Here is a 27,631-nt window from a genome sequence, read left to right as displayed (position 1 = left end):
GTATTAGATGCTTAAGTTCAATTCATTAGATTGGCAACAAAAACTGTACAATACACCATGAGTGATTCTCAACATATTGTGAGATAGTAGGTACAGGAACAGAGGAAGTGATGGCCATAAACCCCTCGCATAGGAAGTGGTACACTTTCCCACACTAACTAAATAATTTAAACAATGTGTGGTTGTACTGAGCATTAAGAGCTCTGTACCTTTGGTCTGCATTAGCTTCCTGGCTTTTATCCAACCGCACTACATTAGTCCACTGAGCTCACGACTAGTCCACGCTACTGAAGACCGACTTTATCAGACATGCTTGAAATATACTCACTGAAATCGGCTAATAATGTTTTCACCCCAGCAGGATTATACTAAAACAACTCAAGAGATTTTAATGAAAGCTGATGGAAGGATGTGCCTCAGGCAAGATCCTATTTAATTTAGCTGCAGATCCAGATCAGGCAGCGGATAAAAGATCTTTTTCTTTTTTTTTTTTACTTGAACATCATGAGATGAGGGTGTTTTGCAACATTCTCGTTGATTTCTCAGGGAACAATTCATGGATCTTGATGGAAAACATCTTCTAGTTAGTTATTTGATGCTATAAAACCAGGATTAATTGTCATTGAAACTGGAAACTTTATTTTTGTCCATCTTTATATGCAATCTATAGTGGTACTGGATGAAACCTAATCATCTCAATTGTGTTCTATTAAGGTAGAAGTTATATCTAAGCGTGCATTTTTATGAGAAAGTGTGTTTTACAAGCAGAGGTTATTGAATTAAGCAAACTTATATTTATGAGTGTGTGCAATTTGTTGCAGATTCAAATAAAAACAGGGATCTAGTGAATGTAAATGTGGTTTTATAAAGGGAGTGTGTATGGGCCTCTGCGAGGAACAGTATGTGTGATTTAGCTTGCCATTGTTTGTTTTAGTAGTAGTCTAATGCAGTCAGCTGACAGGTCTGTCTCATTGTTTGCCTCGTCATCAATACTGTGACAAGACGACGTCAACAGAAAACATGACGAGCCATAAGACTTGTTCCCAGGAATGACTAGAGAGGAAGTGAGCGTCTGCCCACCTTTACTCATCCCTGTCAATGTTTGTTTTAAAACAAGATGGACAGGAACCTTTCTAAACACCGGTTATGCAACTGTGCCCTTTACCTTCTTCTTATCTCCCTCTGACAAATACAACAGAAGACACACAGCATCAAGTTAGGAGACGTCGACATGAAGTAACACTGTAATGATACAACTGTTTATGAGGCACAACATTTTAGAAACCATGTGCTATACACTGTACACGTCAGTTAACATTTTAGACAAATATGTACAAACACATTGTGTAGATCTGCAGTGAAATGTTACATGTGGATATTTGTCACTGGTTTTAAAAAAGTGGAGCAGTTACACGTCTCCTTTTCTTTCTTCCCTTAAGGTCTCTACTACCTAACGACACTAATGTGTGCGTGTGCAGTAAGTGCAAGTGAGCTTGTGTGTGGCTGGTGTGATCCCCGCATGCCTACAGTAAGTAACTGTGTGTTCAGTGGACATGCTGTTACTAACAAGCCCTCTTTAAGTGCCATTTCCTGGTAGAGCACAGAGTCTTTTCTTTTTCCCTTTCCCCCCTAACACACCAACGTTATCCCAGGTCCTTCAGAGAGACAGATGGCTGGAGCCAGAAGAAACTGGATCCTCCTCCTCTGCATGCAGGCTGCGAGCCGTGCCCAGTCAAGATGGCTGAGCTAATGTTTCAGATCTCTCCTCCAGGCTGCCCAGACGGCTGGCGTTCTGTTTGGAGACTGGCTGGCGAGGCCACTTTTAGAGTCTCGAGGCAGGCAGGATGCAACAGACACTGGGCAGGTCTGAACCGCATGTCCAAGTGCTCAGTAGCCTGTGATCTAGAGGACGAGACAAGTTACCGCTCAAAACAAAAGAGCAGCTTTATCCATGTTCAGCGGCTGACTTGGGGCACACTTACAGCTCTGGCAGCTCTTCAGAAGATTTATTCTCCATGGATTTAAAGTGCCTTAAAGGGGTTTGCCCTATAATTAAGTTTTGCCTTTAGGTACCGATCCTAGACAACTTAAAACATTTGCAGTATACTGTGTAATTAAAGGTTAAATGGACATTAAAGCAGTTTCCCAGCCACAAATTATTCTGTACCTACTAGTAGTGGTTCATGGTTCAGAGGTGTAGAAACACACAGACCAACAGCGGGAAAAGCACTTCTGCAAGTATTTGGAATAAAAGGCTTAATGGGGCTGTAAAACCCTGATGTTCCCTTTTTAGTTTCCAGAATGAGAACATGTTAAAATGTATAATCCCTTAAACAGTCCTTTAAATCCTCAGGTGTCCCTTCGTTGGAGTTGGATCCAGGAGAATAACACTGTCCTCTCCTGTGGATTAAATCCGCTGTGTGATGATTAGGTTCTGGCGAGCATCCTATTCTGGTTCAGTTCTTCGAGTATGTTACTATACAATGTTTTTTATGCTTCCACGTCCCTCAGTCTGTCAGTTTGTGTACGTAATTGACAGGAAAGGTCCCGGTCCTGGATGGTTCCCCCTCTATGTGACCGACCTGTTAGAATAAGGAAAAAACACATTTTTGATCTGATTGAAAATCCATAATATACAGTAGATATTTCACTTTACAAGTTCAAGTGAAATCCTTCAATTCACAGCTAAAACTGACGGACTGAAAAAGTTGCAGTTGCACTTACCCACCAGTGGGGGTCATTGGTGGCCGTGACCACAATGATCTCATCTTTGAAAAAGGCGAGCTGCTCGGAGCTGACTGCTCGACAGTCCACTAAAGCCTTGACACGCTTATGATGTGGCCGGCTGCCTGAGACCTGCAGGAGACATGGACATTTCTCAGTGTCCCACCACCACATTTATATTGACTGAGAAATCTCACAGGCCTTTTCTGGTTCTCCAGAGAGAGGAAATTGAAGACTGCGACATGGAGCTAGAGGTTTCTGTGTGTGTGGCTGTTACCATAGCGTTCCTGCGGGATCGAGGGGCACAGGTCACAGTTGGTGATGATGATGAGGATGATGAGGATGATGAGGATGATGAAGGGGCTGGAGCAGGAGCCGGGGTGAGGCCCACTAAACTGCAGTACAGCTCCTCCTGGCTGCCCACGCAGCTTGGAGACAACACGCCACATTTCCCCTGGTTGCCTCCTCCACTGCTGGTCCGTCGATAAGACGTGGTCTTCTCTGAGCTGGAGAATCATCAGATATTACAACATTTAGACAAAGTGTTAGCTTGAAGTGGATGCTTCCTGTGTCCCTCTTTACACCTGACAATAACAAGTTTATAAAAGTGGGTCAAAAGAAATGTGTAAACCAGTTGCCGTCTTACCTGACAGGCCCTATGTGGTTCTGAGAGGACGTCGACGCAACACTGCTCTGAGACCCAGAGCCGGCACCAGGTTGGCCCTCCCACGTCTGCCTCTGCCCCCTCAGCAAACCTCCAGACTTAGCGGGTCTCCCACCTTGGCCTTGATTGTCTGTGTTGGGTGAAGTAGCGCTGTGTCTCGCCTGCGTCTGGGGACTTGACGAGTTGGACACCGGGTTAGAGCGACGTCTGGGGATGCCGTTCCCTTCCTGTGTTGTGACCGAAATCTGGGGGTCTGAGCGTCCTGCGGAGGGAAATACAAAAGTCAAACAAGGCCACACTGTGCTTTGGATCTGTTTGTAAAAGCAACATGAAATAATTAATTGAGTTATTCACTGATTCAAAAATGAGTGGCCAAGATCTAAAATGAAATTTTAAATCTCTTATTTCAACTAATAAAGACACACGTTTTTTGAAAATGTAATTGAAACCAACTTCATCCATCCAGTGAAACAAGCCAAGCACTACTGGCAGCGACGGTGCATTTTTGTCAGCTTTCCTTGTGCGATTTTATTACAGGCCACAGCAGAGTCACTAAACTGTACACAACAGCTGTTGTGTGGCTTCATTTGGAAAACAGCATTGACTTGCTGGTGGTGATCTACACTGATATACAGCTATTTAACAAAATGAGTGTTCCAGCATTCATCATTCTTGATGAATAACTATGAAGTGTAAAGTCTTAACAGAAGTATTTACATCAAGACAGTAGCTCACCTCTCTGGATGGATTTCGCTGGCAGCGGTGGGGGCCCTGATGCTCCAGAGGGGGCACTGTTGGCAGGTGGATTTTTGTACAGAAAGTCTAGATTCTCGTAAGTCTGACAAGGCCTGCTGCCTGTACTCGTGCTAGCCAGACTCCAGCGGGAAAAGGAGGTTCCACTGCCTCCATTTGAAGTCAGCGGAGATCGATTTTTGGGCAATGGGCTCACCTGGAGGAAAAAGGAATGGAGGGTTAAATTATGTGCATAACTATGACACCGGAACCTGCCGACACAGCCGCAAGAAAACAAATGAATTTTACTTTGGCAATAGAAACTAACACATGTAAAGACGTTTCATCTAAGCTGTATATTTCACATTACACTATTACTCCTTGTTGTTCCAATCAAACTAATGCTTTAATTGGCACAAGATGGATAATTACCCTGAGATTTTTGACCCCACAGCCTCAAAATCACCAAGATTTAGTTTAGATATGAACTAAACTGTGGCTTAAAAATCAAGTTCTGAACCAAACTTGTTTAAGAGAATCGTTACACCCAAAGATAATTTTTTATCCTTTCCACATGAGTGTGGTGGAAAACCCCAGTAATGTTTTTCTCCATTCTTTGTAAAAGCTTTTTGGCAGAGGGATAGAGTCAGTAATGAGTCCAGCCAGGTGTGTGTGTGTGTGTGTGTGTGTGTGTGTGAGTTTGTGAGTTTGTGTGTATGTGCTTGTGTTGTTTACCCTCTCATCCAGGTCATCCTCACTGTCATACAGTTCCTGAGACTGAGTCTCCCACATGAACTCCACATGGATCTGAGAGTTGAACTTCCCACTCTGGGCCAGCTCCAACTAAAACACACAATCACAAACACTCTGAATACTGATGCAGGAATCCCGGAAAACAGAAAAGATGCAGCGTACTGTGTGTTTGCCTCAATCCACAGAATTTATATTTCTTCTCTTTTCGGGTTTAGTTTCATTTTCTTGGCTGTAGAAACGTACAGGAGGACAAATATTTTAACACTTCTGTACAGGCACTCAGAGGTTTTGAGATTATTATAAAAGAATAAGTAAGAGTATAAATGACATAAATACAATTTCAGGGAAATCAGTTGATGGAAACATCTTAATAGAGGAGCTAGGAGCTGAGAGGGTTAAATGAAATAACAAATAAAACTCTCCTGGCTCCAGATCTTGAACTCAACACGGCCAATGAGCAAAATGGAGGCACTTTCCTGGCATAACCTTTTTTTGATTTTTTAACAGAAGGCCTGCGAGACAAGGATGTGCACAGTCAAACAGGATATTACACAAAGCAGGTCTGAGTCAGCAGGGCAGATGGCCGGTAAGAAAATAAAACCAGTTTATGAATGATGCACAGTGGGACCAGATGAGGATAAGATTCCTCGTCCTGGGAGTGAGACCTGAGTCCTGAGCTGTGCTGCACGGGGAGTTATTTTGAGGTTGTGTTTCGAGCTGTAGAGGTTGTCTTGGTTTGTTTCTGGAGTTGACTTTGTGGTTGGTATTTTAATCATGCAGCTTGATTTCTCTGTTAGATTGTGTGTGTTCTTTGAAAATATGTGTTATAATTGCAATTAAAAGAAAAAAAGTTCTCACCAGGTCGATACATTGTAGGTGCTGCAGCCTCCGAGCGATATCGAGGGCCGTCTCTCCCGCTGAATTCACTACAGATGTTAAAAAAAGAAATTGTTATAGTATTTGATAAATTGATTGATTCTTTTATTGTCATTACAGAGAGGACAACACTAACACAAATAATCAACCGGAAATCAAATATAAACAATAGTTCCTTAGTTTATCTTCCTCTCTTTTTTCTATAAATAACAATGAAAAATGTTGGATTTCTGATATATAAGTGTATGAGTTTGTAAATAAGTATAAATATATATATAGCCTTATTTTTATCATTTCTATTGTATTTATTATTACATATATTTTTTGTACATTATATACAAAAAACAAATACATTAATCTAAATAAACTGTATGTGTATAAAAGATTGTAGTTACTGAAGTGAAACAGTTTGTGAGTGCACAGGCTTCTTTATTCAAAACAAAAAGAAAGATTTAAATGGACAGTATAATGTACCTGTGTGTAGAGCTGCCTTTGCTTTGAGCAGTAACTTGAGAGACTCAGGCTTGTGTTGCAGGACGCTGTAATGCAGAGCCGTGTTTCCTTCTGCTGTTCTCTTCTCCAGACAGTTGCTGCAAAATGAACATACAGTTCAGTACAGATGCTGCAGTACATCACCAGCTTTTCTTAGTGAGTCTAATAAAACGTAATCCTCTTTATTCTAAGGACAAAACAAATCATACTTGAATGTTCATCAGTGTCTGACCTGTTCTGACAAAGGAAATCCACCAGCGACAGAGAGCTTCTTTCCTCCAGACGCACAGCGAGATGAAGGGCCGTCTCTTTGATCCCCTTCAACAGGAAGAAGAAGAGAAACAAATAAGATCACGTTGTTGATCCTCAAGAGATTTTCCATCTGCACTGCATTTTTTTTGTCAAGGGCACTATCAGTCATTTGCATCACATTACTGATGATCAGGTCTACCGACATACTGGCATAACTCAGCAGAATACTCAGCAGACACTTATGTCCCAGTTTGACGCTGTAACAACAATCTACTACTATTTATCTCACCCCTGTCGTTTGTTTGTTGATTTTGTTCACACAAAAACAAATGAACAGATTTCCACATAACTTGGAGAAAGGAATCATTATGGGTTAAAGAACAACTCAGTAAACTCTGATGCCAATCCAGGAATTATTTATCTCTTTCTTTAACGTTGCGACATAGGGCATTTTTCAACATTAAGACCATTTTTCCATGGAATAATTCATGGATCTCTATTAAACAATCAAACAAATTTAGTGGACTGTATTTAAAATGTGACGTGAAAAAGTACGCTCACAAGAAAGACACAGGAGTGCATGTGTAATTCAATGAGCTTGTCTCACTTGGGACATGAGCTTTGACCTAAAAGCTGAAACAATAAATGAGGACCAACCAAAATAAACAAACATGAACACAAAAACACACACTCACACACACAGATGACGGGGGTGTAACACACTTACGTCGAACAGGAAGTATGTGACAAGAGGGTAAAATGTAATTAAAGAAGAAAACAAGGGGGTTGGAGAGACACAGCAGAAGATAAGAGGAAAAGGGAGGAAAAGACTGAATTAGAGGCCAAAAGAAATGGAATGGCCTCAGACTACCCACCCACATGAACCATGCAAACAAGAGGACAATTAACACATGCTTCACATACTGTAACTATCCACACACCACCTACACACGTCATTGTTTAACACTGTGGGGATTTCTATTTTTAGTCACACTTCTTCAGCGTCAGGCAAGTTTTGTAAAGCATCTCATAAGTGTGTGTGTTGCTTTAAGCGAGCAGGGCGGGCCGCCCCGTCAGGACGTTGCTTTCAATCACCCTAAATGCACGACATATGTGAGAATGATAAAGTTTCAATTTAAGTTCATGACGCGCACTCCCTCCCTGATTAGGATGCATTTTAGGAAGAAATGCCACGTGCTCAATAATGTGGGAATGTGGGAGTGTGAATGATCCTAACCTGTCCGTCAGGCAGCGTGAGTGGCTTTGCCAGGTCCGCTCCCTCGGCGTAGAGCTGAAGAAGAGAAGTGAGGTCACGACTCTTCACGGCGTCATGCAGCCGGCTGGGGTCTGCTTCTTCTCTGCGCAGGACGTACCGCCGTTCGGCGTATTTCGACACAATGTACTCCTTTCTGGCGTTCCTGGTTGTTTAATAAACAAATCCATGAAAAATTTAAAACAGCACGTGCCTTGTGAGGAATCAAGATTTTTGTTTTAAATGAAATCAGGGACTCACATGTCACTCTGTGGCAGCGGTTTAACAGAGTCGTTTGGAAGCCCCGCCTCCATGATGTCATTGAATCTGGTGTTGCCAATACTGACGGCCAACTGGAGAGAAGCATAACGCAGCCACAAAGACATTTCAATGACATGCAGATCGTTACATAATGTGGGTAATTAGGAAATCCTGACGACAGAGAATCCATCAGGGTTGTGTGTGTGTTTCCATGTGTGCAGTTAGTACCAGGAGCTCCGAGGTGCTCAGCAGGTCCAGAGTGAGAGACTGGATCCTGGAGTAGTGGACACCCAGCTCTCTGTGGATCCCGGAGCACTCTATACAGGTCAGGATGCCCAGATTCGTGGACAGCCATGTTGGATCTAAGATTCACAAAAGAGCAGACCGTTAGGAACTCTCTGAAAAAACACAGCTGGAATTGTTGGTTATTTTCAGACATGAGTTCGGAAATTGTCTTGAAATTTGGTCACATATGAGCAACACAGCAGCACATTGTCTGGGGGAAATGTGTTCACAACAGGAAAATGTCCGGTACTTCCAGAAGAGAGTTGCATCATGCAGAAGGGAGAACATGATATATAAATTCTGCTTTGTAAATCGATTTACAGCTAATCGACACCTGCATCGGTCCTTATCGGCAAAATCTCTTGAATCTCGTTGTCTTCTACGTGTATGACATGTCTTCTTCATCCTGCGATATATTTGGATTTATATTTTTTTATTTGTTGGAACTGTCATCAACACGCCTTGAATTTTCCTTCTGTATTTTCACATGGGCTCAATCAGACATTTTACTGGGACATGCAGGAAAGTTCCAGAGAATGCCAAGAGCAACTGATTTGGACATTTGCTTTCTCACATACAGCCCCACTAGAAAATTTCAGAGAATGTCTAGACTTGAGTGAATGTCTGAAAGCAGCTTATAAACAAACATTTCCACATTAAATTCTGCAAATATCTTCAACAGCAGAGAGTGGACTGACCTGGAGCTCCGCAGTCAGCACAGGCCTCATTGCCAGGCATGTGTCGCAGCTCAGCGATGATGGCTCGGGACAGTTCCTGCAGCCCGCTGTCCTGGAGGTGGAGCTGGTCTCCTCCGAGCGCTGTGTTCAGGGCCTCCTCCTTACTGTTCTGCAGCACTGACACCCAGCTTCAGTACAGACACACACAGAAAACAGTGTTCACAGATGTTGCTGCATCAAGGGAAATTAGAAAACTGATGATTTCACTCTCATCTCCTGAAGATTGAAAGCATTACACAATGTTGCGTGTGTGTTTTTTTGTCACCATCACTCTCGCTTTCTCGGCTTTCGAGTGTTCTTTACAACCCAGACTCAAACCGAGCCTCATTTCTTTCATATGTGAAGCTTTGGTACTTTTCCCTCCAAACCTCTTCCATTCCCCCCTCACACAGCACATCACATCAAAAGAATCTGCCAGGAGGCCCACACACAAGGGCAGGGCAGGGGATAGAAAACCCCCACACGCAACCACATCCAACACCACAACACAAAATAACACACTGAGTTCACTCGCTTGCTGTCTGTGGCTGGAAGAGAAGTCCCACCCCACAGCAGCTGGGCTGGGGTCTCCTGGAGTGCAGCTTTTCTTTAGTCTCTCTCCCTTTTTGTCGTTAATCTGCTTGTTCCTTCACCTCCTTCAGGATCAGACCGCTTTACACCACCTCACTAAACAACCTTTGTCTTTTCTATTTACCTCCTACCTTTGTACTACTCTCTTTGAAGGGGAGTCATCTTTCCATTACTGACCTAAGCTCAAATAAATGTGTTTGATATGACCAAACGTACTCAGTGAAGTAGAAGGGCACTCTGATACCGCTGATTAACTCTGATTTAATTATCGGATAACCTCGGTCTATTGCCAGCACAGGAGTTTGCCTCTCTGTTTTTCCTCCGGTGCGTCATGATCGACGTCTCGACAACCGAATCCCTTTGACCTCACGGTCACAGCTTTCAACCAGGTGTCATGTTTCCATCACTGCTGATTGGAGCCAGAGCCGATAAAAACCTGTGTCTACTGTAGAGTCATTTGACCTGGGAGTGAATGCTGATCGTATGCATTCACATTGCCAACAGAAGCCAGATGTTAGCAGGTGTTAGCTGGTTTATTTAAACAATGGACAAGGGGCATGAGAGTGCATATGTCTGCCAAGGTTATTGCCCTTTTCCTGCCATGAAACAGCAGCAACATTAATTATCTAGACTGTGGCGGACCCACCTTAATCTAATTTGTCCTGGCACAATACACTTCTCATGGTAACATGTGAGATCTCTAACTTGGTGTTCTGCTCTGTTGTTGCATTGTATAGTTGTATGTAGCACTTTCATCCATAAAGTTTTTATCATCCTGGCAGAAAGTCAGATAGATTAAGCTGCAGTTGATGATAAAACATGCAGCCGACAGTAGTTCCAATGCTTACATTAAACACTCCTGCTCGTCTTCTGCCTGGAAATGATACGTCCTATTATCTGCAGAGAAGGAGAAATGAGAATTAGATATAGTCACTTGATCTTGAAATATTAAAGTGTGGGGGTTTAAAATGTGGAAACTAAGTCTGCATTTCCAGAATTGACATAAAACAAGCCTCAACTGTTTCACGTCACAACTGTGTACCTTCACCATAAAGAATCTCTGGCTTCTACCCCAAGTAAAATGTGTTCTGTTCTCAATTTCCATCGTGGGGGAGCGAATAGAAATACTTTCACACAGCTGCACAACAGACGACTGCAATGATAATATGTCGAGGGTAAAGTGTAAAGGTCAAAACTTAGGAATGAACCTACGAGTGACCAGGTCAAAGGTCCTCCTGTCCTCTGGGTTCGGCCGCACCTGACAGGTCAGTAGGTTCAGCTTGGCAGGAGGTCGATTGATCTGATGGCATTCAAACACACAAACACTTATGTTAGTGTGCGTTGAAAAAGAAATTGGACAGAATTCATGTGACAGATGTTTGCCGTGTGTCCTCACCGTACTGTGGGAAATTGTCAGGCAGCCAAATTTGACTCCGCACTTTCTTTTCTGCCACACCTTCCTGATCCTGTAGGTTCAACACAGAAGGCACAATCACTCTTTGTGCACATGATGCCATTTGATTTCATGTGTGGAGGCTCAGTGCAGGTCATCAACATGAACCCTCAGTGTGAATAAAGTTGATTGAACACACTGTGCTCGCTCAGCTTACTCTTGTTCACAGTGTTTCAATCTTCATTATCTTGATTGAATCAGGCAAAATGGCTGAGAACCTTCCGTTTTGTGTCGGTGGCCTGAGGAAAGTTTACTCCCGTCTCACATTCGCCCTACTGAACCACATCCCCTCTCCTTATCATAGCAATCTAGATCTGTGTGTGTGTGTGTGTGTGTGTGTGTGTGTGTGTGTGCATGACTCAAAAGTTGGATCTGCTCACTGAGCTAGTCTGCCAAGAAGTTCCACATGAGGGGCCCCTGCCTGAATCTTCATCTCACGATAATGAAGACCAGCTGGGGTCTACAGAGTTTGAGTTCTCCCTGTCTTTCTCTCTCAGTGCTTTATTTGTCGACTTCTTGCCCCTCAGCTGTAATGGCGGCTGCAGTCAACAGTTTTAATAAGCTGTGTTTTTCACTTTAAAAATTTACTTTAATGTAATTTGAACCACAAAAAAACCTGACAGGGGTCTTTCTGCATGTTCTCCCTGTGTCTGCGCTAGTTTTCTCCAGCTACTCCGACTTCCTCCCACAGTCCAAAGACATGCAGATTGGGGTTAGATTCTAAATTCGCTCATAGGTGTGAATGAGAGTGGTTGTTTGTTGCTGTTTGTGCAGGGCGTACCCCATCTACCCCATCTCTCACCCAATGTCAGCTGGGATAAGTGGAATAGATGATGGATGGATGAACAGTTAAAAAAGCTCAGGTTCTGTAGAAGCTTTTAAGAGTTTTTGGCATTTAATAATTGTATTATATACAACACAATGCTTGTAACCTAAAAGCTAATCAGAGATGCAGGCAGAAGCAAATATTTTTACACACCCATCACTCTTCTTGAGTAGAAAACCCGATTTCTCCGTCCCATACGTTTTGTTGCCCTGTGGTTGGTGGATGCTGTACCCATTGCCCGAGTTCTTCCTGTTCAGGTATTCCTGCGACACAAACAGGGATTCAGGAATTAACTTCAAACGCTTTGTGAAATGTAAAACGATATGAAACGTGAGTGATCAGCTCGTATCAAACACCAAGTAAACGATATGCTGCGTTTTAGAGCACAAGCTGCTTTCAGACATGCACTGAAATCCAGATATTTTCCTGAAAATTTTCATGTGAGAGTTCAGAAGAATTTACAGCACGTGAGTGATGGAGTTTCTAACATGCGATAGACGCAAAATAACACAAATATCTCAGGATGAAAAAGAGGAGCCATACACGTAGAGGATGCAGATGAAGATGATAAGATTCAGAAGCTTTTGGCGATAACAACTGATGCTGGTGTTGATGTGCTATGTGATTTCCGCAGTGGAATTCAAACAAACAACGCCCCTCGCCTGAATCTCCTGGAGATTTTCCGGTTGTGAACGTGTCTGACCGACAAAATCTCCTGCTGCTTTGTTTACATGTGACAAGCAAAGTCTGGAGAGTTCATATCTGAAAACAGCTTTAGAGTGCAGATGTAGAAAAGTCAGCTCAAGGTACTTTTGGTTACATGTAATGAGAATGATACATTATGAGGATGTTTACCTCTTTCCCCTCCACTTGAAGAAGTAATCTGAGAGAATCCCTCAACTGAGTCAGTTGTTTTACTTCCTCGTCCTGTTCCAGACGCACCTACAATACACACACACACACACACACACACACACACACACACACACACACACACACACACACACACACACACACACACCATGACAGTCAGTTTATTCAAGGGACATTATAAAATGGAACTATTTGGAAGAACAGCTGATGTCTGTTTTCTCTCAGCTCATTTGCAATGTTTTTGTTGTGATTTGTTCCCAGAGTTGGGTGTGGAATAACAACACATCAGAGCTTTTTTGTGTTGGTTTGAATAACACAGAACAGAGCTTGGTTCTGGGGTGTGTGCATCCCAAGAAGTTGTGTTTTTATTTCAATAAGCAGAGTGAATAGTCTTAGATTCAGCACAACTTCATTTGAATAAAATATAAAAGCATTTCTTGGGAACCAGAACGCAGATTCAATCTGAACACCCAGGCTGAGGTCTGGCATGTCTGAGCGGATCCGCGTTCTGCCCCTGAAGAACCAGAAAAACCTCTAACGTTCCAGCACCACAGTTAAGAGTCTGTTTCCAGTGCTCCGAAGAAAAAAAAGGGAGAAGAAGGCAAACGTTGTGCAGCCTGGAAACAAGTCGGAGTGGTTGGAGAAAAAGGTGTGCAGCGGGGGAAAGAATGAAAATGAGGGATGCTTTCGGTTTCATCTGTGGAAATGAGGGGAAGCGATTCTGGGAATCAACGCCAATAACAATCTCCTGCCTGTGGGTTCAGCCGGGGGGAAAGTTTCAGAGGGCAGTTTTGGTCGTTGGGAATGAATGAAATAGTACTGCAGGAGGTACTAAAACACCAAGTGATTTACAGCCGGAGCTTTACTGCAAGTGTCTCCTTGGACACAGTTTTGCCTGATGTTGTCACTGAGCAATGGATGACAAATGTGTGTGGGTGGTATCAGGGTATGATAACATCAAAATGCTTTTTTTAACCCCTATAAACAGAGTGATGTGATGCAGGTTTAGACAAACCAGCTGCAGTTTCTGTGATTACCGTGTGCACAGAGGCGGCGAGCTTCTCGATAAAGGGAGTGAGATTCTCGGCAGCTTTCAGCCCGTCCTGAAAAAAACTGAGATCAGAAAAAAGAGCGAATGCTGAGTCATGATGGTACCAAAGTCCAAACATCCCAGTTCCTACCAACCAAAACATCACATGCTAAACCTGTATAAGCAACTCCGTTCCCACATAAAACCTTGGGTATGATTCAAATGGGTAAATGGTTAACACCAGTAATAATAGCTTGCAGAAGGAAGAGAAAAACCAAAGAACCTCAGCTGCTTTTCAAAATCCCTCACTGCACCCTGGGGCAGAAATCAAATCCAACTGCTTTTTAGTTCAAAGGAGAACAAAATAATTGTGTTCTTATTTAACACCTAGAAACAAAATGGACAAGCCCCAAAAAGGCGGAGCAGCGCAGAGACAAACCTGAGCTGCGCCTGGAAATATTTGACGAGGCTCTGGAGCAGATCAGGTCCCTGACGCACCTTCAGCTCCTGGATCTTCAGAAGATACTAGAAGCAGAAACACAGAGAGTGAAAAAACAGCTCCAGAAACAGAACAAGTCCTAAGAAACATGACGTCTGAATATGAAAATGTGCACATCATTTAAGGCTCATCCTAGATTTTCACCGTCTGTGTCAGTGTCTCCAGATGATATACCTTTTGTAATGAATCTATGAAAGGTCAAGGTCAACAAAGAATGGTCTGAAATACACATTTTCAAAGTTTGTGTCAGCTTGTTTTTCTAGGACACTCCTCCACATTGTCTACACACTTTATCTCAACACCACAGGCGGTCACTGAACCTTGTAAGAAACTGAATAAAAGAGTCTTAGTTAAAAACACTATTTTAGTTTAGGCTTTATTACATATATTATCAGACTATTCTTGGTTCACATTAATGTTTTAAAGGGCATAAACATTAAACTACAGGGTTTTTAAGACTCTTTGTCTGTATGGAGGGGGAAGAAGAACAGACAGAGAGACGGAGGGCGGTGGAGAGGCTGCAACAAGTGGAAATTCCATTTTCCCTGCTTCTCCTCTTTGTCTCAACAGCTGGTCTCAGTCAGATTTAGACCTTTTTTTCTCTCAGGGTTTTCTCCTGCTACATGTGCACTAGAAGCTGGGACCACACCACCTGTAAGTAAAAGCACCATCGGTACATTTCACAATAATTCCCCCCAATTTGGCTTTCAGGTGTGGGCCATAAAGCTGTTTAATCTGCCTTTGAGCTGCAGCCTCTAATGTTTATGACGCGGCTCTACTGCAACTCCACCAACTAAAGCTGTTGTTTGACTTTCTGAAGCATATTTTCTTACTGAAGAGGCACAGACAAGGGATCAACCCCGGCCATCCAGTTGACCATGCATGGAATATGGAATCCATGAGGCAGACCACCCGTGTGTGCTAAATCAAGCCCGCCTCAGGTATGTGAAAGGTGTCTGTGTCTGGTGTTTTGACTGGCACGCATCCCCCCACCTCACACATTTGCAGCTGAAAGGACCTCCTCTCTCTCTCCATGTCTTCCCCGCCGTCTGATCCCTCTGTCCTGATCAGCCCCAGCTGCCTGGTCTTCTCCCTCCGCTCCTTCTCCAACTTCCCTCTGTTAGTGTGAGGGAAAGCAGGAAAGAATGTTATCCCTGTATCATTTATAACCACAGTGTGAGTCCCAGTTCTTAATGGACAGTTAAATCAATTCTCTCTCTGTAATGATTAACTACTTGAACATTTTATGTTGCTTATTTCCTTCACAAACTGAGCTGCTTTCCTTATGAGCCGTTTTCAGACATGATCTACCAAAAACTGGGTCTGGATATTTTTAGGAGTTTCTCTTTCATATGTGAATAACACAGATTATCCGGGACATATATGTTCACAACAGGAAGATGTCTGGAACATTCAGGCGGGGGGGTGCACATGTAGTGCATGTAGGAGGCTGGATGCGACGTATAAATGGAGCCGTGGAAATTTGCGGCACATTGACAGCTCTTGAATCTTGTTTTTTCTAATTGACATTTTCTGGACATTTTACCCGGGAGGAAAAGTTCCAGAAAATGTCTGGAGCCACTGACTCTGACATTTCGTTCTCCCATACAGCACCTCTGGAAAATGTACGGACTTCAGTGCATTTCTAAAAGCAGCCAGTGAGAGAGATATTGGGAAATGGATGAAAGAGGATTATGGAGATGTAAAACCTCTTAACAACATTATAAAACAATTTAAACCATCATAGAAAAATGTAATGGAGAATGACTATGGGTGGAATGAATTGTTTTATCACATTTACTACTGCTGTTGCATTAACCTCTATAACCCGCAACTAGAAAGAACTACAGATGTAAAAGTGTGACATGATTCTCCTCAGGAAATGAGATCTACGTCGGGCTTCAGTTTCTCTTCTCTCGTGAAAGCGAAGAGGCTTGAAGATGAAGAATGAGACTGTAATCAGACACTGTCCGCAGCCAACGAGTAAAGGTAATTACATCTTTATGTCGTACTCCTTCCAGCTCTTCTCCATCTGTTTCTTGAGCTCCTGCAGAAGAGGAGAAAAAGAGTGCTGTCACTGTATATTTCACTGTATATGTTCCTATAGCCATAGAATGGTGTTGAAATGATCAATAAAACAGTGTGAAACAGAAAGGGCGGTTTTTATCCCTCCTTCCCCCTGTAAATTATGCCCCCGGTACACGCAGAGGTGAGGCAATATTTGACTGAGTGGAATTACTGGGGATAATCCGAGGTGTAGATCTAGACAGTTGATCCACAGACAAACAATTACTCACATGAAGCTAACTAGTCAATCTGACCCAACAGGATTTCAGGAGCGCGGTGCCGTCCTTCAAGCAGTGAGTCTATTCTTCAGCTGTGGAATCAGCTGTTTGAAAACTCAGACGGAAACTTACAGAAGCATTCGCCTGTTATTACTCACGCGTCTGTCGGCTGCATTGGCAAATCAAAAAATAAGAGCGCTGCCCGAGACCGACTGGTTCAGTGCAGGGAGTGTAGCTCTGTCTTACTCATTAATCTGCATAAACAGCCTTATCTTATTCACTGTAACATCTTAGTAGACACAGCGTCTGCAGCACAGACACAGGGCATTATCTGCTCCAACAGGAAATCCAGATTATCCAATATTTGATTTATTTTGCACAGTAAAGCCAAAACGTATAAACACAGATATCCGTCTCCCTCGGCTGCAAATCACTCATCACGGGGCTCTGTTTGTTGGCTCATACCACATCAACAAGTGCCTGGTTAAAAAAGATTATCAGTGACTTATCATATCTGAATTGTTGTATATTAAAATTTTTGAGATTTTTAAAAATAATTCTATTCCCTGGAGGGTTTGAAAATAATTTCATATAATATAATTTTCTTACAGCAGTTTTTAATTAACACACTTATTCTCGGGCACAGCAATAACTCGGCCTCTTGTGCACTAGTGAAGCTTGATGGAGCTTATTAAACGACAGGTGCCATTATTAAATGCACCTATTCTCTCACATTAACAGCAAAGTATGGGATTATCATGAATCATCTCTCCGTGTTAAAACAAGGAATTAAAAATCAGCTCAGTCGGCACCAGTTTAATTTATCATTAACAACATCTCAGACTCACCAGTCTGCTGTCGCGGAGCTCAGACTTCAGAACGTTTTCCAAAGGAAAAGCCATTATGTTGTTGAGGTTTTGTACCTAAAAGAGGAAGTGAGTAAAGACAGTCAAAAATACACAACAGACCAATTATATATCCTTTAATATGAGCACGCACACACACACACACTTTTACATTATCTCCCTACAGACTTACATTTCTGGGAATGAATGAAACATGCTTTGGTCATTTTGAACTGGTGACTCATCAAAAGAAAACAAACTACACACATGGTGAAGTTCGTTTAATTTAATGTTTGTCGATTTAAGATTAAACTTCCATCATGTTTCTAGTGAGAATGAGTCACAACCATAGACTGTATATAAGGTCACAACACAAACAAGCTCAACAGGTTGCATGTTACAGCACAACATAATTTAAACTATATTATTCCTCCATGAATATGCAGCAGGGCTACATTCAGTATTCAGCTCTTGTCCTCGTGTCTCCAGCTGACCACTCTTCAAGTCTGGGTGTAGATGTTCCTCCTGCTCTTCCATGGCTCCTGGTGGATTACAACCATTCTCTTGACTAAATAGTGTCCTAACTCTTCCCTGAGCTGAACATCTCCATGAGATGACCTCGATATATTGACACAGAGACCTGCAGATTGTTTTGGTTGGCATCCAGGAGCTGAGGTAACTAATAGGTAATACATGGAGTTCTGACAGAGGGAAATACCAACTCCCAGAGTCAACACATGCATCAGCGTGAGATGGATGGATCGATGCATGAGCGCCTGTGTGCACGCAAACTGGGGGACAAGCATGCAATCCCTCACATGAGGCATTAAGGGACGCGCTCAGGTTGATCTTGCAGTATATCACCCTCTTGTTTGTTTTTTGGAGCCACTTAACTTAACATCTGTAAGGCTCAGTCTCCCCTGTGAGGCTGTGATTGACACATGGGAGGGACTATGTCAGATGGGTGTGTGTGTGTGTGTGTGTGTGTGTGTGTGTGTGTGTGTGTGTGTGTGTGTGTGTGTGTGTGTGTGTGTGTGTGTGTGTGTGTGTGTGTGTGCACGCACTCACACATGGAGGTCTGGGATGAATTACCATAGAAATCAGTGGGAGGGTTGCGGACTGACCCATATTTTACAGTCATCAGCCTTAAGAAGCAAGCAGCTGGTGAAAACTCCTTTCCCCCCCATGCATTCACAATGAGACAAAGTCTTATGGGGACAGATTTGGGGTTCTGCCATCTATTGCTGTTTCACATTAATCCACATTAGGTAATTTACTTTATTTTTCTCTCCATACATTTTCAGCTCATTCTGTAATTTTGGGATTTGGACCCCTGTGAGAGAGCAGCTTGTCTTTCCACTTTTCATTTTTTCTGTATTTTCCACCTCTCACTCACAAGGTTTTGCTTGAACTCTCTGTTAAACACAGCTTATTTGAAGAAACATCCCCCTTTCCATTCACACTCTTTCTCCCCCTCCCCTTTCCTCACCAAGTTTTTGAAGAGGGCGGTGACCTCTCTGGTGAACACAGCCAGGTTGAGGAAACCTGTGGAGACTTCGTTGTTGTCCTGGGTCAGGTGGCTGTTCCCCAGGTTCTCCAGCACCTCGATGTACTGCTCTTTGTTTTCCACGTGGGCTGAAAAACAACACGCACGCACACATAATGAGAACAGAAAAGCAAAGTGACATGTGCAGAAAGTCTGAAGAAGGGAGAGTATTTGAACAAGACAAACATGTGGGGCAAATTAGTCCTGGTTTCCACCCATCCTGGAACAGGAGACAGACACACATATAGAGAGAGCCATGCTTTTCTTCGGATTAAAGGTCAGTGTCTAATGTTATAGGTCATTTTCACAAGTGTCATGACCTCAGTCTGTGGAAAAACGCTGATGGAAAAGAATCTGAGCTCTGGCCGGCGCCGCTCCAGTTTATATTGTGCTAGATGAGGTTTTACCCTAAAGCTATTTGGACGTGAGGCTTAAGTGACAACATCAAATAAACAAGTCGGAATTTAAGCATCTGAGGTCGTCAGATTCCATCAACAAAGATGACCACCTGACGAACAGTTATAAACAAATGTGACTCCACTGCAGTCGTATGAAATACCTTATCTGGCGTTAGGAAAAGGAAATCATTCGCCAGTGGTTTCACACTAACAATTTAACAAAGAGGTAAAGGAACACATGGAATCAGTGGCCATAGCAGACTAAACATACAAAACCAGAAAAAGGCAGAAAGGTTAATGGTTTCTGCTCCAGTTTCCATATAAGAAAAATATAAAATAGACTGAGTGTAGCTGAGAGACAGACAAAGTGATACTAAGTGGCTCATTTTGAATTTAAGCAAAGAATGAGACACTGCAGGATGGAGGAGGCTGAATCAATAGGAGCAGAGAAACTTAGGCTGCGTCGTCTTTAATGAGACTCAAGAGGTTCATCATTTTAATTTATGTTAAATGGTTTACATGCTTTAATGTTAAGAAAACACATGACCTTCCTCATGCTGTCCATTGCTGCTGCAGCTCCTCTTTTCAGCCTCTGCCTGAAACGCATCAGCTCCTGTTTTACTTGGCTTTGTTAAGAGGAGAGCCAAACATGCTGCTAAGCATGTATTATGCAAATATGTGTCATCGTCATGGCAACACAATGATGTGTAAGATTCAGCCGGACTACCGACAAGATGTTTTCTGTTCGGGAGGGGAGCTTCCTTTACCACAGACTTTGTATTTAGTTTTATTTGCAGACTTTTTGCATTCACGAAAATATACATCAGGCTAGAGGAATGAAAATCTGTAAAGCATCACATGACTAACAAGCAACACGCGCATCTATCAAACAACAAACAGCTGAGTCACAGAGGGGCTCAGAGGATGAGTTTACCGCTGACCTTTACCAGACACCAGCAGAGCAACTCAACTCTTTGACTCCTCTGGCAGAACACACAGGGACTCACAGGCCTCAGCATCTTGGCAGAGAAAAATGGTGCTTAGCGGTTTATGGGAACAGAGAATTGAAGAAGAGAACATCTTGCTGTGTGTGTGTGTGTGTGTGTGTGTTTACATGCGCGACACAGCGAGGGGCCGTGAGCGCAGCACGGGGGACGTGTCTTTATATGCATGCTGAGTCAGATCATCAATCCATGATTACCGTCAGGACTGATTAAGACGTTCAACAACCGCAGCGAACCCATATGATTCTACTTAGATGCAAAGGAAGAAACAGCGAAAAGCAGAATAATCATGGAGCACTTCTCTGCGCTGCTGACGGGATCTGGTTGCCTAATCTTGGGCAGCTGCCGCTCTGACTCACTAAAAACCCTGAGTTGAAGCCTCGAAATTGGAAGCAGACTTGAAAGCGAGCTCAGAAAAACAACTTCAGGATATGTTGCGCAGTTTCTCGCTTTCTCCTGTGCATTTTTGAGGTGAACACTCACATCTTATGCACGTCCAATCCTTAGAGATTGCACAAATGTACATGACACACACTCATTGCCCGAAACCGCACATACCATTTACCTTAACACAGATACACACCGGTACACCACGAGGGCATACACTCTGCATAGATGTAAACACAATCACTCATCATCCTACAAACCCAGTCCCATTACAAGAGGCCTCCCTCATAAACAACACTGCCCGCATGAGCCTGATGATGTCATCTTGTACAGTGAAGTGTATCAGAGGCTCCACTTTGCACTGAAGCTCATCCTGTTGTCATAGAAACTGACCTTTATCTAAGAGGACATCCTGCGACATGAAATATGTGGTGAAACTAAAACTGTGCAGATAGCCCGACTGACACTGTCACTTCTTTTGGCCATGTGGTGAAACTACTGTCCCTAAAGTCTGAATGAACATGGATCATTTAAGGCCAACATGGATGTTCTCCAAGTGCTATGGATGAAACTAAAGCTGTTTTCACAAATGAAAATGTTTGGGACCATTTCCGGAGTTTGTCTCTCACGTGTGAAGGACGCAGCAGGGGATTGTGCAGGTCAGATATATCGACAACAAAAGACAATTTTGGGAACATTCAGGCGAGGGGTGGCAGCTGCGTGGAGCATGAAGGAGGAATGTTTGGTTTTTTTTCAAAGCTCACAAATTCCGTTGTCTATATGAGTTGACATCTTCATCGATTCCAGCTTTGTGTCCATCACATGTTAGAAACGTCATCAACAAGTTCCCTGCTGTGCTCTCACATGGGCTCACTCAGACATTTTCCGGACAGTTTACTAGGGGTCTGACAGGAAACGTTCTGAAAAATGCCTTCAGCAACTGACATGGATATTTGTGCAGTCACTCACAGCCCCTCAGGAAAATTTCAGGAAAAAAAATCAGGAGATCGGTGCATGTCTAAAAACAGCTACTGAGTTTTGCATGTCAAAGGATTTATCACCACGACATCTTGATCTGATGTGACATCTCACTGATGAAGAGTGATATGTCTGTAAAAGAGCTTGCAGACTAGTAGTGTACCGTGTGAGCGAGACTGTCGTCATTTGACACTTACAGAGTCCAGATGTGTGTATAGCTTTGATCATCTTCTTCATCTTCTGCAGAGTTGTGTGGTCCATCTCCAGAGACTGCAATAAAACAATGAGACACAGAGGTGTGTGAAAAACAACAAAAAAGAAATCGAGAATAACAATTGATAACGTTTCGGGAAAATAGATCAAATCCTGTTTATGTCTATATTGTGATATTGATGTGTAGCATAAAGGTTTCTACATGACAATTGTGTGTTTTCATGTTGTTTTAGCTGGTGACCCAAATAACTGAGTTAGCGAGATACTTGATTACATTGATGCAAGAATCATGTAAATCCAATACTACAGTATAGTATTGATAGATTTGCCCAAACAGCCTAATTTGACACATTGATTTCTAGGGAATAACTTTGTCAGTTGCAGTTTCCTCATCTTATCATCCATCTCTACTCCCATCTTCTCTCCCCAACGTGCAGGTTAGGGGGGACAACCTTTCATGAAAGTAAGATTCAACACTCAGCTCTGCTCTTTGGCTGTTTGAGGTCTGACAGTCTGTTTCGTGTGATAAATGACTCTTGATTTTCTCACACTGTGTGAGTGAGATGAAGAGGTGAGTCAACACTTGTCCACAAAACAATCATCTGTCTTGCACCGTCACGGAATGATGTCACCGTGCTAACTTCAACTGTCTGAATGACACATCAAATCCAGACGAGGGTTCTTCTGCAGGAAATAAAGTCAATCCAGGACTGTGACGCAAGATACAGACAAGATGCACATTGGCAAATGGATCCATTCTATTTGGATGATCAACCTTTTCTATACCAACAAGTTTTGAACTGCATTCTGTTCTCCCTACACAGGCCGGTTGTTTTGTGAAGTTAAGACACGCTGCACTCCACCTACATGCCAACAGAAATAGCTTTAATGAGCCTGATCTAGACTTAACAGACACTCCGCCTTGTTAGACTGGGCTGTTTACACGCCTCAGTCCTTCCTGGTCAAGTCCACTCCCTGAGTGTTAGTACACTAATTAAAGAGGAGCTGTGGGTGTTGTGTAATGTGGCTTTCAGACAGTGAGTAGGAAAGTGATTTCGTGCAGGCTGGAGATGGGAGTAGCTGGTGCTGCTGTAGTTTCCGCCGCTTGGTAAATTCAGTGGAAACAAGCTGGTGCAGGTCAATGAAAACTGGTTGTGTTTATTAAATTTTTTGAAATACATAAGGGCACACCAACAATTCATCCATCATTCCCGAATCGTAGGCTGTAAATAAAGAAGAACGATATGTCTCCACTTCCTTCCACTATCCAGAAATGAGGCTAAAATATTCCCGAAGACCGCCTCCTTCGTGAGCCGCGCAGACCATGTCCCCTGAAGTAGGAGGTCCAGCAGATACGCCCACTGGACCAATCACCGGCTTCACTTTTGGGGAGCTGTGATGTCGGCCATATTTATAAGCAGCCAAACTATCAAAGAACTACACACATATCCCTTCCCTCAATGGCTCCACCCATTGAGATACTGAGAACCTACTGTGATTTTACATCACGTTATTGTGACTGTAAACAGGGCGGCATACACCTGCTGTCTGAGTGCGTCTGCAGGCAGCACAGCGTAATATTTCATGACTAACTGATACCTGATCCTTATTTACTGCATTAACAAGGCATGGTGACAGACTCAGCTGCAGGACAAGTGAGAATATTCGATTTCATCATGTTCACTTCCCCATAGGAGAAAACTTTAGCTCTGTTAAACACTGAACCTTACAGCTGTAGGAAATCAAACCGTTCCTTATCCCCCCCCCCCATCTTTCCTCTTTTATCGCCGTCTGTAATCAGGAGTAATAAGTAACAATCAGCTGAGTGTGTGTGCAGTTAAATGGTGTCTCTGTCTCTCTGGCTGCTGCCATAACCCACACACATGCCCACACATTACCCTGGGCATTAATCAAGCTTGTCCCCGCTGAGCTGCCTAAACATAATAACCACAGATCTATCTATAAAGGGGCTATTGCATCTGTGTGTGCGTCCGCCTGTCTGTCTGTACATGTGTAAGATTCCAGCATGACCCTCCCCACAGCAGCTATTCAGGCTATTTTTTCCAGTGTGTCATAGCCATAAAAAAGGGACATTAGCCCAAGATAAATACATCAGACATCTGTCTGTGAGTAAACCCTGAAATCTGCTGTGTCCATCTCTGATCACTTGTCACAGTTTTGAGCCAGGAAAGTTTTATGAAGACCTTTCATCTTTCATAGGCTCCATTGCATGGACATTGAAGGTATTAAAACCATTGCATAGGAAACTATCATTTTTCCACATGACAAGCATCTAATTTTAGCAAAAAATAAGCCTCGGTTTGGTGATTCAAACTAATGTGAGCTCTGTCTGAGAGCAGGACAACTCCATATCAGGTTACACTACATCAGTGAGCTATAATAATTTGTCACAAGACGACATGCAAGGAAGGAAAACCCTGTGTGCACACTTGGATTATTTGTTTTATGGCAGAGTTCATGTGCAGCCTCCCTCCGTTTCCTCATATGCGAGCTTAGAGGGAGCAGATTTCAAACAAACACAAGCATACACACACATGGAGAGACCTCAAACAAGTTTTGAGCCAAAGTACAATTTCAAACAAAAAGCTGGCCTTCACAGACTGGCCAAACGTGTGTACTCACAAAAACATCTTACTCTGTCAAAAGATGTTGGCTGTGTTTTGTGTGTGTTCTGTGTTGGTCCCATCATGAGTCTGACTCCCATGAGACCCAAGTAAACCTTCTGTTTGCAATATTACCTCGAGTAACCTTTACTTTTCTGCTGAACCAAGCCTGAATGCTTGGAATGACTACAAATGAAGCTCTCACCACACACACATACACACCCATTGTTTCCCAGATTTTAAATTGTCCCAACACACTTGTGGGGTGTGAAACTGTCCAGATAACACCACATTTGAACACTACAGACATGCATTACTATGCAAAATGTGTAATTTCTTTAAACTAAATCACGATGTGGCATTTATCTTGATAATTATCGATATCGACTGACGTAAATGTTTTATCTAAAAGTAATTTTTGGACACATTGCCCAGCCCTGTCCAGTATGTGCACTTGTCCCACTGTAAATAGTCTAGTAGCATTATGTGCATATTATTGTTATAAGGTTTTTGCAGGAGCAGTGAACCATTGCATGTGTGTCTCATCTGGAAATATTGTTGGACAAAGAACTGAAAGGTTCCTCTGCAGTGTACTAGGAGAAGCCTGCTGACACAGGTGAGAGGAGAGGAGCACATCTATACATCGCAGCCCTACAGGTAAACAACAGAAAAGGAGCATGTCCCTGCACCCCCCTCACCTCCTCCACGGTGGACACTGTGCTTCGACAGTCGCTCATCTTCGACTGGAAGCTTGAGGTCCCCGGTGAAGACAGATCCTCGTTCGTCAGCACCACAAAGTCGGAAATGCTGATCCGCTCCGGCATGTTTTTTTAGGCGAGGACGGTCCCAGAGAGTCACTGGCGAGAAAAGTGAGGCAAAGTTTTACGCGCGCCAGTAAATCCCCATTTGAAGAAGCAGCGACAGTTTATTCCTCCATGGAGCACAGAGCCGCGACTGAAGAGAGGCTGAGGTCCGGTCCTCTCGGTGAGTGTCGTCTGGAAAGTGTGTTTGAGGGGGAAAGTTTCCTAAAGAACAGACCTGAGTTCTGACAGCGCTCAGCCAATCTGGAGGCTTGGAGGTGAATCAGCGCGCTATTGTGCGCCCAGTGAGGGAGGGAGCAAACTCCAGCATCACGTGGGAATGTTTGTGCGTGTGTGTGTGTGTGTGTGTGTGTGTGTGTGTGTGTGTGTGTGTGTGTGTGTGTGTGTGTGTGTGTGTGTGTGTGTGTGTACTGATTTCTGTTGCCTCTTTGGGTTAACTGTGATCAGGTTAACGTTAGGGTTAGTTATGAATTGGTCGTGATTAATGTTAGTGAGAAAAGGTTTTGTTAAAGCTCTTCACAATGAATAGAAGTCAAAGCAAAGTCCTAATAATGATGGCTGCACAAATCTGTGTGTGTGTATTCATTGTTATTACTTCTGCAGGACCTTCACTGACACCTTGTCAGGACCAGAGCCTCCTCCTAATGATCCTAAACTTACTTTCTAAGGTCCTGGTTTAGTGGTAAGAATGAATGAAGTGAATTGTGGTTAGGGTTCAGTGTGAATTGGTCCTAGTTAAGTTAAGTTTTGTTAGATCGTCAATGATACAAAGTTCAATAGAAATAGTTTTGAGAGGACTTTTGTGGTCGATCCTCACTATCTCATCGACTCTCATCTATATTTGATCTCCTGTTACGTAGAGAACCCTGTTGTCGGGTTTGTGGTATTAAAAAGTGAAAAATAAAAATGAATGGGTTCATAAACAATCTTTTAGGCATCGGATAAGAGCTGGAAATTGTGTTGCGATGGTTAAGGTTAGGATGAGGAGCTGGGGAATGCATTATACCAAAAGCTGTCCTGAATAAGATGGAAGTACAACAATGCGTGTATGTGTGTGTGTGCCCTCCTCTCTTTCATTGTTACTTCTCATTTCTATGCAGACTCCAGAGAATCTGCAGTGTGGTCGCCATGGTAATGCAGAGAGCCTCATTCACAGACTGAACTGAAGGAGAGGAATTTCAATGGATGAGTTGATGTTGTCAAGGCGGAGAACTGCTTTGAGGCTTATTCTGCAAAAACTTGTGAAAGATGAAAACACCCATTCAAAGTCTGATTTGAAGCATTTGCACAAAACACAACTGAACCACAACTTTAAAACGAATGTATCATTAGTTTAGATGTGTAAAACTCTTTGCAGCCTCTGCTTGGCTGAGGCTCCAAGGCTCCTTCTGCTTCCTTTTCATCTCATGAAAAGGAATTTTTCATTCAGCAAGGATTTCGTCAGTCCCTCCTCCAGCCGACCTTCTCCAGAAATCATCTGACAAAGTCAAAGCAGAGAGAGGTGGGGGGGGATAACCTGCAAGAGTTGCGTGTAGGACATAACTCCTGCATGCCTAACATTGTCAAGCCTGTCACAATGCAAAGAGAAGAGTATCACTGAACTTAGCCTCAGGGGAGAGCAGCGATATGATACACTATGATGTGCAGATGGGTGGTTTCACAAGCAGCATCAAATACACTGGCTCCCTTTGGTTATGCACCACAAAACCAAAGCTGCATTAGCTGCATAAAGGGGGGAATTAGTCCCAGCTCTTCAGACAACTTGAGGTCATTTAAAACACATTAAGCCCAAAAAATTTAACTGCACTTTGTGGTGAACGGGTTTTTTCTGTTCACTGAAACTTCTTATTACTGCCACTCGGTGAATAGAGCAGAATGGATGTGGTATCAGAACTGTGTGCACGCTCACACTGCTGCTGTGTTTACGTTCACAAGGACAGACAAACTCCTTATTGTGCAACACTTAGCAAATAACTCCAGACGCACTGAAAAGGCTTCAAATGTGAACCTCTGAAAGCACAAAGTGAAAGTTCCCTGGAGATGAAACAAAGGCCTCTCCTGATTGCAAATATTCAACATGTAATATAAAACATTCCCTGCAGAGGAAGCACTGATAAACAAACTCACTACTCATTAATCATTAAGAAAAAATCTCTACTCCCATAAGGAAGTGAGGGCACGCGACAATCTCCAAACAGTGCAGAGCCACGTAAATAGGCTCGGTGACCCAGTTTACAAGGGCCTCATTCCT

At 43.0% G+C, this 27,631-nt stretch overlaps 1 protein-coding gene across 2 annotated transcripts; it reads right to left on the bottom strand.

Annotated features, from left to right (window-relative positions):
* Positions 1-1,216: 1,216 nt before the first annotated feature.
* asap3 (ArfGAP with SH3 domain, ankyrin repeat and PH domain 3) lies at positions 1,217-25,657 on the bottom strand. 2 transcript variants are annotated; one of them, XM_020085118.2, is made up of 26 exons: positions 25,258-25,657; positions 21,920-21,992; positions 18,899-19,044; positions 17,413-17,487; positions 16,277-16,326; positions 15,273-15,396; positions 14,220-14,305; positions 13,788-13,863; positions 12,733-12,819; positions 12,031-12,140; positions 10,995-11,064; positions 10,811-10,898; positions 10,447-10,495; positions 8,990-9,156; positions 8,235-8,368; positions 8,007-8,098; positions 7,731-7,911; positions 6,474-6,559; positions 6,224-6,339; positions 5,732-5,799; positions 4,856-4,963; positions 4,124-4,337; positions 3,371-3,650; positions 3,002-3,230; positions 2,725-2,856; positions 1,217-2,582 (listed from the first exon to the last, which is right to left on the bottom strand). In XM_020085118.2, the coding sequence occupies exons 1-26, from the start codon at positions 25,381-25,383 to the stop codon at positions 2,508-2,510; spliced, it is 3,042 nt and encodes a 1,013-aa protein (XP_019940677.2). In that variant the 5' UTR covers positions 25,384-25,657; the 3' UTR covers positions 1,217-2,507. The 2 variants fall into 2 exon arrangements, with proteins under 2 accessions (XP_019940677.2, XP_069391763.1); XM_069535662.1 differs by having other exon boundaries at positions 2,729-2,856; positions 25,258-25,642.
* Positions 25,658-27,631: the final 1,974 nt, after the last annotated feature.

Source organism: Paralichthys olivaceus, chromosome 12 (assembly GCF_024713975.1).
Source record: "Paralichthys olivaceus isolate ysfri-2021 chromosome 12, ASM2471397v2, whole genome shotgun sequence".
Taxonomy (NCBI): domain Eukaryota; kingdom Metazoa; phylum Chordata; class Actinopteri; order Pleuronectiformes; family Paralichthyidae; genus Paralichthys; species Paralichthys olivaceus.
The sequence above is the reverse complement of the archived record's forward strand: the minus strand, read 5'-3'. Positions and strand labels throughout refer to the sequence as shown.